Source organism: Rhinolophus sinicus, linkage group LG05, assembly GCF_036562045.2.
Source record: "Rhinolophus sinicus isolate RSC01 linkage group LG05, ASM3656204v1, whole genome shotgun sequence".
In the NCBI taxonomy this organism is placed as follows: Eukaryota; Metazoa; Chordata; class Mammalia; order Chiroptera; family Rhinolophidae; genus Rhinolophus; species Rhinolophus sinicus.
Window position 1 is genome coordinate 50,964,542 of NC_133755.1, and position 12,209 is coordinate 50,976,750.

The following is a 12,209-nucleotide window of genomic DNA, read 5'->3' on the forward strand; positions in this document are numbered from 1 at the left end:
ATAAGACCCAGTATTACATTGTATATTATATTATATTATATTATATTATATTATATTATATTATATTATAATATAATATTATTATATTAATTATATTATATTATATTATATTATATTATATTATATTATATTATATTATATTATATAGACCCAGTCTTATAGTAAAATAAGACCGTGTCTTATTTTTTGCTCCAAATTTAATTTTTGCTCTGAAAGACGCATTACAGCTGATTGGCTAGGTCTGGCTACGGTAGATTGTAAATATCCAAATGTTAATACTATTTCTTTTAGATTCAGAGATTTCTTTCTTTTATGCTTTTTGTGTTAAAAGTGGCATGCGTTGCTTTTACAACCAGAAAAGAGGGGGCAAAGTTTCTAAGGCAGCCGGCACATCTTGTCAATGAAATTCCTCAGCCTGGGGCTTTTCTCTTCGTCAAAGCGCCTGCCGAGCGCCTACTCTCCAGCTTGTCTGGGGGATCTCGCGTCCTAACCAGGGCGGACCAGCTGGCTCTGCGGGACAGTGCTCGAGTCCCCGCGGCGGGAGGAGGCCACGGGCTTGGCTCTGCGCACGGCCAGAGGTGGAAGGTCAGGGGAGGGGCTGAGCCTCTGTCCTGTCCCGGAGCGAAATCGGACTGTGCGGGCGCCCGGAGCCCTAGTCCAGCAACCGGCCTTTAGGGCCGCCGCCCAGCCCTCTGTTCCACCGTCGGGTGCAAAATGCCGTGTCATTGGGAGAGTCTGCGGCCGGAGCATTGAGTTACAACTCAACAAGCCCGGGTAGGGCGGCGGGGATAGAAGATGATTAGAAACCCCTGTTCTCGGAGAGTGTGCTGACCAGCTGAGTAAGCGCAGCGGGGGAGGGGACCGAGGGGAGCCCCTTGGAGTCGCCCGGGACCGTCCTATTCCTCGTTAAGAACAGGAGCTTTGGGCCGGGAGCCAGCGATCCCAACCGGCCTCCCGCCGCCAGCCCTCTCCAGTGAGGGGACCCACGAGCTGCGTGCGCCTCGGCGATCCCGCGACCTTCCCTAGCCCTCTCCGCGCCCTGGGCGCGCGGGGCCTTCCTCTCACCAATCATGCTGAGGGTCTTCATCCTGTATGCGGAGAACGTCCGCACCCCGGACACCGACATCAGCGATGCCTACTGCTCCGCGGTGTTTGCAGGTAGGAGGGTGGGGCCGGCTAGGGGGACCTGCGGCTCTCCACCCGAGAGAGTGCCGGGACGTGAGACACAGGACGCCATGCCCCGACCGGGCTGACTTTGAGGGTTGCAAAGACACACATTTTGGGGGAGGGGCGACTCAGAGGGAAACAGGCAAAAAGGGAGAGGTGGCTGAGCGGCGCTTCTCGGGGCCGGCTGCTGAGCCTGAGTTGGGGCAAAAGTGAGCCTGGAAGGCGGGACCAGCATCTCTCTTCTCACTGTGCTGGATCTCTTAACAGAGGTCTTTCCACGCTGTGGGCTGCAAAGCTTTGCGCTGCCAGGCTCCCCTCCTCTCCCCGGAAGGCTGGGTCTCAGCCCTATTTATAACCTAACTCTCCTCCCTCTGGGCCTGGGCCTGGCTGCTCTGCTGGGCCTTCGCTCTCTGTCAAAGGCTGGGCTGGCAGGCAGAAAGCCTCTGGGGGCAGAGGCACCGCCCATCGTCCAGAAATCCTACCCTGGCTTTGGGCATAGAATGGGGGAAATTTAGCAGCTGGAAAGAGCTGTCACCAGCACCAACCTCTAGGGACTTTCTCCCCTACCCCGAGACTGGAGCGTGTGGGGGTGGTTTCTGGGGGTGGTATCTCCATCATCAGATTGGGGTTTCCTGGAGCAGGGGAGCCTTCTCCACTATCACACTGAGACCTCCCACAGGATGATCTTTACATGGTTATGACTAGATTTTTCCTTCGGGAGGTGAGGGCTGAGTCCTGTCTACTTCCCCTCAACCCCCCTCAGGGCCAAGCCAGAGCTGGGGCTACACAGCTGGGTCTTTGGGTGTGGAGTCGTACTGGGCTAAAAGGGCCAGGAGCGAGCGTGTGGGAGCTGCCTCCCCACCCACCCAGGGAATTCCTCTCAGCCTCCTTTCCTGTCAGCCCAGGCCCCCAGAAATTGTAGTATCAGCCGATCAGTAGCCATTCAGCAGAACTGCCCTTCCAGTGCATCTGTCCACTCCCAGATGCCTGCGTGCACATATGCTCCCAGATACGTGGACACCTGGGAGTAGGTGTGGCACCTGTGATGTTCCAAGGAGTACACACTCAGAGGCTGGAGGTGTGTGTCCACAACAGCACACGCAGGTGTGTTATGACAGGCACACACACACGCACACACTCCTGGGTGTGAGATCTGGGGGCTCCTCGAGGAGGAATTGGTAAATGGGCCACTGGCCTGTGGCCAGGAAAGCAGCCTAGACCAAGAGGAGGGACAAAAGGAGACTGGGAGGTGACACTCCAACTGTGTTTTTTCCTAACATTCTACTTTGACCTGTTTTCCACCAGTTTCCCACAGTTGCCTCCGGAAACAAGCTCAATCAGCGTGTTTCCAGGGGGAGTATAAGGGCATGAAGGGGGCCCTCCACACTTCCTGTTTCTTCAACTCTGGACAGGCCTGGCCAGTAGTTCACCTGCACAGCTCAGGCTAGCGGCTTGGCTGAGGGCCCTGGACTCCATTTGCACTGAAAATATCCTTGTGGCTGAGGGGAGAGAGGATATGCTCATGCTGTGTAAGGAAGACAGGTGCTCTCTGCATTAAGCAGCTTCCTCTTGCTTCAGACCCTTCCGCCATTACCATCACCCAGCCCAAGGGCTGAGCAGGCTTTGTGAACAGCACCCTCTGGAGCTGTCCAGTGTACAAATGAACCCTGAGAGGCGCCACCTTAGAGCCCCTGCCTCTGTCCTTAGGGGTCTTGTTTCCTCTGGTGTCCACTCAGCCTAAACCAGATTTTCCTCTACCTTTCCTCACCACATCCCCCACCTCCCACCCCACCCCCACCATAACACACACACAAAAACACACACACGCGCGTGCACACCTCGTACTTCATGGTTCCCCTACTCAGGCCAGGCTTGGAACCCTAGCAGGAGAAAGGAAAGAATGAATAATGAATGAGGAAACACTTTCTAATCCCAGAAGTACTTTGCCCACAGGAAGTATTCAGCAATACTGAATGTGGTTCTTCTCTTGTCACTATTTCAGTCCCAAGGACTGTCTGTGGAACAGTCTTCCCCATCCTCCTTTCACGTCCCCGTCCCTGACTAAGTGCTACCCCCTCCTTCTGCCTGACATCTGCAATCCTGCGCTTTGCCTGTTGCCTGGCTCCTCTGGGTGGGCTCCCCCTTCCCAGGGGAGAAAAGAAGCTCTCTGTGCTGACCATGAGCGCCCCCAGCTTGTGGAGGGGGGCTGGCTAGAACCCCCACTCACAGTCATCACCGTCACTGCCAGGCAGTCACGGGGAATGTAGTGCCTCCCTCCCCCAGCCCTGACCACATTCCAGCTCCTGCACTGGCTTAGCTCTTAGCCCATGTCCAAATTTGGTCTCCCTGAGGCATTCGGGCCTGCTAACCCTTCTTCCAGCCAGGGCCAGATTGGTGAATGATTACACAGAAGACTCTGGTCTCAGGAATATTCTACTCAGTAGAAGCCTTCCTCATCGGCTGGCCCGGGTCTGGCCTTCCCAGTCCCTTTAGAGTTGGGGCCCATAGAGCCCCTCCTTTGGCGACCTGATTATAATATCCTACAGTGACACCTCTGGGCTCCTCCAGGAGTGCATCAATCCATTTTCTACTCCCTACAGCTTTGTGAGGTCAAATGGCAGGAATATCATCCCCCTTTACAAATGAGCAAATAGGCTCAGCAAAGTGCAGGGTCCTGCCAAGGTCACACAGCAGCCGCAGCACCCCCACCCCACCCCCACCACCAGTCCCTGTGTTGTTCTCAGCATCCATGGCTCATGAATAAGAAAGTGTTTTAGAAGGAATGCCTGTACTGTACTGCCCACACCCAGGCACCCGGGGCCTGAGCCAGCACAGGGGAGGGCTGCGCTTGGAGTAACCAGCATGGGGCTGAGTCAAAGTGGGGGGCAGTGCAAGGTTGGAGGGAGTGCAGCATAAGACAAGTAACCAAAAAATGGAGGATTCTGATTTTGAAAATGTGTATTCACTGCAACGAGAGAGAATGGGCATTCCTTAAGCACAAAGTACCATTTTCAGATACTGTTTCTTTAAATCCCCACAACAATCCTATGAGAGAGACATAGTTAATGGATACTAGGCTTACTAGGTCTTAGGCACTGTTCTAAATAGAACTCATTTAACTCTATCATGTTCCAGTTAATTTAATTTATATGTAGATGCTTAATTCTTCTAGCAACCATATGTGGTAGCAACTATCAACACCCCCATTTTACAGGTGAGAAAACTCTGGCACAAAGAAGTTATACACTGGTAAGTAGTGGAGTTGGGATGCAAGTCCACTCAATCTGGCTCCAGAGCCCTGTCTTCACCCACTGTACCATCTCCCTCCAGTTTTAGCTCTGATCTACAAGAGACAGGGAGTAAAAGGCGGGGGGTAGGGGGCAGGATTTGAACCCAGGTCTGGCTCACATCCAGAGCTCGGTCTCAGTCTGCACATTGCCCCCTCACATCCTGTCAGATCTCACACACTGTTCCCACTGCCACGCACTCCCTTTCTCCCCCAGGCACAGACAGCCTCATTTTTACTCATCTGGAGGATGCTTTCTGATCTCAGAGGGGTCTTTGCTCTATTGCGTCATCCTCTGTGGATGTCATGGGACCGGTCAGTCACCAGTTAGCCCAAGATGCTCCCTCTAGGCAGTACCGCCATGCCAGGCCGTCCCACAGGTCTCTGGTGGGTCTCTGGTGGCTGCTCAGGGTCTGATAAGCTGAGGCCAGGATCATGGGCTATGGAGCATCGAGGTGGGCAGCCTACAGTGGGTATGGCAGTATCCTGGGGCCCCCAGGAAGAGGGCATTGTAACCTTGGACCCCCAGCTTAGCCAGTCCAGTATAGAGTTGGGTGGAGGGGCTCAGTGCAGATGGTTGGCAGCCTGGGTCACATTCCAGTGGGACAAGAACATCAAACAAGAGGGAAAGAAGGATGGTAGCTGAGAGTATTGGGTCTGGACCCAGACTGCCTGGGATCTTGGATTTGAATTCCCAGCTCTGCCACATTCTAACTGTGTGTCTTTAGGTCAGTTACTTAACCTCTCTGTGTCTCAGTTTCCTTACTTGTGAAGTGTTGATAATAATAACACCTGCTTCTGAGGATGGTTCTGAAGAGTTTATATGTAAAATCCATATAAAAACACTTTGAATAGTGACTGGCACTCTGTACATGTTAACTATTATGACTATTATTATCCATATATTTAATATAATTATTATTATAGCTAACATGTATTGTACGTAGATACTAAGGAGTTACTGCAAATATCGAAGAAGACTTTCACTATCTTTTTTGCCTGGTCAGTCCTAACATCAGCTCTGTTTGTCCATCTGCTATCCTGCCAGAAAGGGCAGAGGGCAGAAAGGGCTGAGTAGTGAGTGTGCCCCCAGAGACCCTGGTCCTGTTTCCTCCGGGAGCAGCCCCGTCTGAACCAAAGGCATTTGTCCACCTGCCGATGGCTGGCTGTGGTCCTCACCATGGTGCTAGGTCTTTCTTGAATCAAATATCCCTTCCGAGACTCCCCGAGCCTACAACCCTTCTCGGTCTCTCTCCCTAGGCCAAACTCAGTCTCTTTCTCCGTTACCTGCATGCTAGTCTCTTTCCAGATTGGTTCACCAGAATGAAATGTTAGCAGGAAGAGCTCCAGCATCTATTGTACACCTGTGCGCCAGGCACTGCGCTGGAGGTGCTACTTTAGGGTTTAATCCTCCCAACACCTCTATGAAAGTATCATTCTTTTGATTTCCCAGAACGGGAAACAGACTCTGACAAGTCAAGTCCCATGCCTCAGGTCACACAGCTAGAAAGGGTGGACTGGGATAGAAGCCTCGGACCACCTGATTGTTCCCACTGGGGATGGTTCTTCCTGGGCATCCACATAATCATGGCTGTAGCCAGAATTACTACTTCCTGTGCACTCTAGGCCCTCAGTGGACGTGTGGGTGCCTTTCACTCCTGGCTGCTTGTATTGGGATATACGTACAACACGTATTCTTCAATGAATGTGAGGGGAGAGGGCAGGAGGATGCATTGGACCGTCCATACTCCTTGATGGTTTTGGACTTTGGCAAATGTGACCCAAAGGAATCCTGTAAACTCACATGCAGAGTGTCCACCTCCGCGTGATGGTATTGAGCAGAAAGACAAGGTGTGTTTTCTTCTTGGACACCTCATGTCAGGCATTGGGGAAAAACGGAGCCCTGAGCCAGAGCAGGCCCGCTGGCCCACCTCCAACAGCAGGAAGGGGCCCTGTTAGAAGCACTTTTCCCTCAGCTGTCAGGGAGGACCCCAAATAGGTGACAGGAAGATAGGGGTCACAAACTCACATGCCTATGGGAGCCTGGCAGTTGGCATTACTAGGATGCCAGTGGGAAAAGCGCATGCTTATTGGGTGATGGGGCAAGTGGGGTGACCCGAGAGGGTACACCCTGTCCACAGCTGCCAGATGATCTGTGGTAGGCAGACAATTTGGGCCCATGTGCCAACTTCTCTGCTCTTTCAAGAGAAGCTAGAATCCAGATTTGTATGGGAAATCTCCTAATGTTTAATTAAGGTACGATATTGTTGGTCAAAGACAACAGATGTGTAAGCTGGATGTGTCCTCGGGGAGCACCAGGGACAGCATCTGATACACAGTGTTTCATTGAATCTTGGAGACCTTGGTCCTAGGCTCTCTGAAAAACAAGCAACCAGTCTTCTCTCACTTGGGATTGTCAGTCAGCACCTATGGGTGAATACATCCAAGGGGTGATGGGGTGATGGGGGCGAGCTTCAGCTCCCTCCCCTCTTACCTCTATCAGCCTTGAAATGTCATTGAAGTTCACATGACATCTTAAGTAAAAACTGGACTTGCTATGCAAACTCAGCTTCAAAATAGGACCCCTCACCCCCTTACTACCCAACAATGGCTCTTAAGCCAGCTTTGTTACCTTCACAGCAGGACTGGAGTAGTCCAGGGTGCTGGGGAGCTGCCCTTACCTGTGGCTTTAGGTGGGATACAGACTTGGCTGTTTCTTAGGCAGTTGTAACTAATAGTGGTGCAAACATAATAGTCACTCACTCACATAATAGTTGATGTGTTGGCAGTCCTGGCTGGTAAAATTCGGACTCACAAAGCTGCCCAGGGCCCCAGGTCCTTCTGTCTTGTTGCCTTGCTGTCCGCAGGGGTCCCTTTGGCTCACCATTACCACCTATATTGTAGCAAGGGCAGGCATGGCCGTTCCCTTTAGGACACAAGCAGGCAGTTACATACAACCTTTTTGCTCACATCCTATTGGTCATCACTTGGTTTCATGGCCATGTGTAGCTGCAAGGGAGGCTGGGAAATATAGTCTTTCTATTTGGGTGGCCATGAGCCCAGGTAAAACTCTATGGAAAATTTTTACGGAAGAAGAAGAGAACATATAAGACAGGATCAAGTGGAAGTCTCAGCCACACTCTTCGTGAGAGCTGCATTCCTGATACAAGTCTCCCAGGGAGGAAGTCCCTTGAGAACTAGGCCCCACTATGATGTTCCCAAGGGAACAGTCAGCTATCTAATCAGGGAGGAGTCCTGGGCAGTGAACAGAAGCCAGGGCGGGAAATTGGAGGTTGGGATGGGAAAGAGGTCTCAGGAAGTGTCCAGGAACCAGGCCACCAGAGGCTGCATTTCTGGCTTACAGAACAGGTGTGTGCAGTCCGTTCCTTGGACACAAGCCAAGTGTTTGTAAAAGTACCTTGGAATATTCCTCTGGGAATGTTAGCTATGCTCCCCTCAGATTTCCGGCGCTGATTGACACATTAGAGCAGGAGTAGCGGGTAAGTTGTGATGTGGTTGGGGGAAAGGAGAAAAGCCAGGAATCGTGACCCTGAAAAAAAAAATCCCAAATCATCATATTCAAAACTCCCCCTAGGGGGCAGTACTATCCTCCTTGAGAAGCACTGGCTTAGCCTTATCTTGGGGTGGAAGGGACACCGAGGAGCCAATTACAATGTCCATTACACCAACCCCAGGGGGCCTCTTACTCTGCACTGAAATGCTTGGCTAAGTGAGCTGGCCTTGGTCTGTCTCCTCATTGACCGACTCTACAGTCTAGCTAGACATCAAACAAGTAATTGTACTAATAGTTATTCCTTACAGTCGGGATGATGCTAACTAAGAAGGAAAAAAGCTGCTGCGTGGCTGTTTGCTGGGGGGACCCAACCTACAGGAGGTCAGAGATGGCTTCTGGGGAAATGATGTTTAAGCTGAGGCCTGAAGGATGAATGGGGGTGGCCCTGTAAAGAGAGGGGAAGTTGCACGGTGACCGATGGTTACTAGACTTATGGTGATCACATCATAAGGTATGTAAATGGTGAATCACTATGTTGTACACTTGAAACTACTATAACGTATGCCAACTATACTTTAATAAAATGGAGAGAGAGAGAGAGAGAGAGAGAGAGAGAGAGAGAGAAAGAGAGGCAGCTGCAGGCAGAGGGGCAGCAGAGTTGGGAGGCTTGGGAGGGAGAAAGGGAGCTCAGCATGTTCCAGAAACGGAAGCCACTGGAGCTAGAACTCAGAGAATGAGGGGCTGAGTGGTCCCTGTGGGTTGAGGTAAGGAATCTGGGCTTTATCCCAAGAGCGTGGGAGGCCTTTGAGGGGTTTTCAGCAGGGGGTTGACCTGATCATATTTATTTCACAATGGCCTGGCTCCAGTGTGAATAAAGGACCAAAGGTGTCCACCTCATTATGAGGGTGGATGGGGTCAGCCAGGGAGAGTGGTAGAGTCAGGAGAAAGAGGGACCAAGCCAATCAGATGAGGCACAGCCTTTAAGGTTGGGGTGAGGACAGCCTTGGACTTGTCATTGAGTGAGTGAGAGGGGCCAGGATCTAGTTGCCCAGTGCCAGCTGAGCTTAGCTAGGAGTATGGATGATTCATTCGTAATAATAGGAGGGAAGGAAGGGGAAAGATTTGGGCACAGAGGCTGATGGGGGCCGGAAGGCTGGGAGCCTGAGGAAGTTCTCTATTCTGAATACAGGAAGCGAACAGAGTGAGGATGGCGATGGGGTGTTACAAGTCTGGGGAGAGAAAAGTTTGAAATAGTCATTTAGGAGAGAGGCAGACTGATGAGTCTAGAAATATAGTGTGATTGCTGGACAGCAGTGAGGGGCCACCTGAGTCAGGGGTCATGAATATCAAGTGACATGGGACAGGTTAGCTGTGTTACTCGCCAACACCTTTAGTGGTTAGGGTGCAGGGGTGCAGTCGGCGGAGGTGGATTTCTCCAGGTTATGTTTTTGCCACAGGGAAATGCTGGATCCTCAAAATAAGAGATGGGAAAGGGCATAGCGATTTTGTGCCGCAGAATGATGATTAGCCACTGAATTTAGGCTGAGTCAGGAGGTGAGTGAGGACTTGGGAGGTGGGAAGAAGGCCCTGACCAGTGCGAGGTGCTGGAGTGTCCGGGTATAGAGGTGAGAATCCAGGGGCCGTGGTCAGGAAGTTTATCAGCTGGAAGGAACCAGACATTACACTAGAAAGTGTGCTGAGGGCTGTCACCGCTCAAGGCTCACGCTATAATCAATATTCCCCCACGGTGGGGGAGAAAGAGCCTAGAGATTGCTGTGGGGGCTGTGGCCAGGGACCAAATGGGCAGCGCGTGGACTCTTGTGCTTCAGGAACGCAATGTAATTTGGACAAAGACCTCTGCCTCAGGAGATGAGCGACTCCAGATTGCTCTGGAGAAGGCGCCGAGGAGGATTCGCGATGGCTCAAGCCTCGGCATCTGTCTGGGGGCGGGGCTCCCAGCACGCCGGACGGGTGGCCTGGGCTCCCCGCGTGGGAATGGGGTTGGCGGGGGCAGGCGGGCGGCGCGGAAGCCAGGGGCTCTGGGCGCAGCTCGCACTCCGTCGTTTCGCACACTCCTTCAGCGCTCGCTCCAGCTAGGTTCCCCGCGGACACATTTTTGTCCCTGAAGTTCGGTCACCCCCTCCTGCCGCTTTCGCTCATTTCTCCTTCGCCTGCACTAGCCAAGCGTCCTCGGCCTGCCGGCTGGGCTGGGAGCAGCTGGGAGGAGCCCCGCGGACGCGCGGCAGCGAGGAAATTGCATAGAGATGGACGGGAGCCCTGGCCCGGAGGGGAGTCTGCGACGCTGGGGGCTCCCGCGAGCAGGGCCGGCGGGCGCAGTGTCCCCGATGCCTGGCAGAGCTTTGCGTCCCGCGTCAGCGGCGCTGTCATTCCGGGAACGGGCGGGCCCCACGGAGGGGAGACCAGCGCTCCTGGCGGCGCGCGTCTGACCCCTGCCCCGCCCCCAGGCCGTGGGGAGGGTCCACCCGGCGAGTGTCCGGTATCCTCCCTGAGGCCCCTCCCAGGCGTTGGGACTTTGCGGAGGCTCAGCGAAGACGACAGCTCCCCTTTGGCACGGCTGCCGCGGAGCTTGGTGGGTGTTTGGGCTCGGTGCTCGCAATCTCGTTCTCGCCCTGGTCCTGCCCGCGCGCCTCTGCGCGCCCTGGGCGCCCGAATCATGCTATACTGTCTGCTGGTGAGTGCCAGCAACCTCCCCAGTGTGAAGAAGGACCAGCGCAGCGACCCTGTCGCCAGCCTGACTTTCCGAGGTGAGAGCCCCGTGGCCACCGCGCCCGCTCGTCCGCGCCACTCGCCTCTCCGCGCGCACCGCCTGGTCTGCGGCGCCGCTCCAATACTAACTCTAGTCCAACCACACTTTTCTTCCCCTCTCAGCAGGGACAGAGATCTCAGCCCTGTCTTCTTCAGAGGGAGCGAGGAGGGTGAAACAGAGCGTAATAAATGCCATAGTGCTCTGAAATTTTGGAAAACGGAACGTGTCATAATATGTCAACAGTTAACCACTTGTCTAAGACCAATAGCCAGAGGGTATCGGTCTTACTGGGCAGTGGGGATTCAGGGAGGCTTGGGAGATGGGCGCAGAATAGAATCTGGATCACCTGAAAACTGGGCGTGTAGACGGTATGCTTTGGAAGTTAAGTTTTTATTTCATTCATTCATTCGCTCATCTTTATTGAACACTGGCCATATGGAATCCACCAGATCTCAGCTGGGAGGAAAAGGAACAGAACAAGCCAGATGTGGCCTTGATACAAGGAATTCTGAGGAGTGTCAAGAATGTCTTTTCAAATTCAAAGAGCCTAAGTGTCTACGTGTGGTACTTAGACAAGAGAGGGTCTGGTCTCTTTCTGTATTTGGGGCAACAAAGGACTCACAAGCCCCTTCTTAGGAGGCATCAAAGCTCCCACTTTGCAGTCATTTCCACTGGAGGCGGCGTTTTAGGAGGGGAAAGGGAAGAGGAAGGATCTGTCAAAATTAAGAGAAGGAACAATGGCTGTGAGTCAGGACCCCAGTTCTGCAAAGAAAGATAAATAAGGAGAGGAGGGAGAGTTTTCCTCTTACCGGGAGGCATATCCTATGGTTTTGTGGAATTAAAACATATGTGTATCGCAAAAGACGGCCAAATGCAGAGGAACAAGGGGAATCTTTAGCTCTGACCCATGATCTCCATCTATTCTTCAAGCACCCCAAAGGACTAATAACCATAGATGAAAGACACAGTTTGGCAAAGTGAGAACTATGTGAAGCTTTGTTTCTTTGTTATGGGATAATTTACATTTTATTCCTTTTTTGAGAAGTGTGAGCTGAGACATTTTAGAAAACTTTGCTATTTGTCATTAATTGGTGACATTCCTGGGTGCCCAATATGAAATGCAACTTCAGGACAAGGTCCCTAGCTCTCCCCTGTCCATCAGGCTCTGCCTAATCAATTCCTGTACAGAAATTGTGAGGCCACCACTGGCTGGAAAAGAAGTTTCCTAAGGACACTGAACCTAGGGGCCTACATTAGCCTTGGTCTCTTGGATGCTTTGGAACTCTTTCGGGTCTATGCACAGCCCTGTTTCCCTGGTTCTGTAACAGTCGTCTGGTAGCTACTATTCTCCTCATTCTGAAGCTAAGGAAATGGAAACCTGGAGAAGTTAAACCAGGTGCCCAGGTCCGTGGTCGTGGCAGGGAACTACCAGCGCTTGGAATGGGCAGTGCGCTTGAGTCAAGTAGGTGACTCAA

General features: G+C 52.4%; 1 protein-coding gene across 23 annotated transcripts in view; it reads left to right on the forward strand.

Moving 5' to 3' along the window:
• Positions 1 to 613: 613 nt before the first annotated feature.
• Positions 614 to 12,209, forward strand: part of DYSF (dysferlin) — a 201,104-nt gene continuing 189,508 nt past the window's right edge. For 7 of the 23 annotated variants that reach the window (XM_074332149.1, XM_019718884.2, XM_019718872.2 and 4 more), the window contains exon 1: positions 939 to 1,158. In XM_074332149.1, the coding sequence (XP_074188250.1) occupies positions 1,071 to 1,158 (88 nt within the window). In that variant the 5' untranslated portion in view covers positions 939 to 1,070. Of the gene's footprint in view, positions 1,159 to 10,341; positions 10,733 to 12,209 lie in introns of those variants that run through there. The other 16 variants (XM_019718858.2, XM_074332147.1, XM_074332150.1 and 13 more) reach the window with 9 other exon arrangements.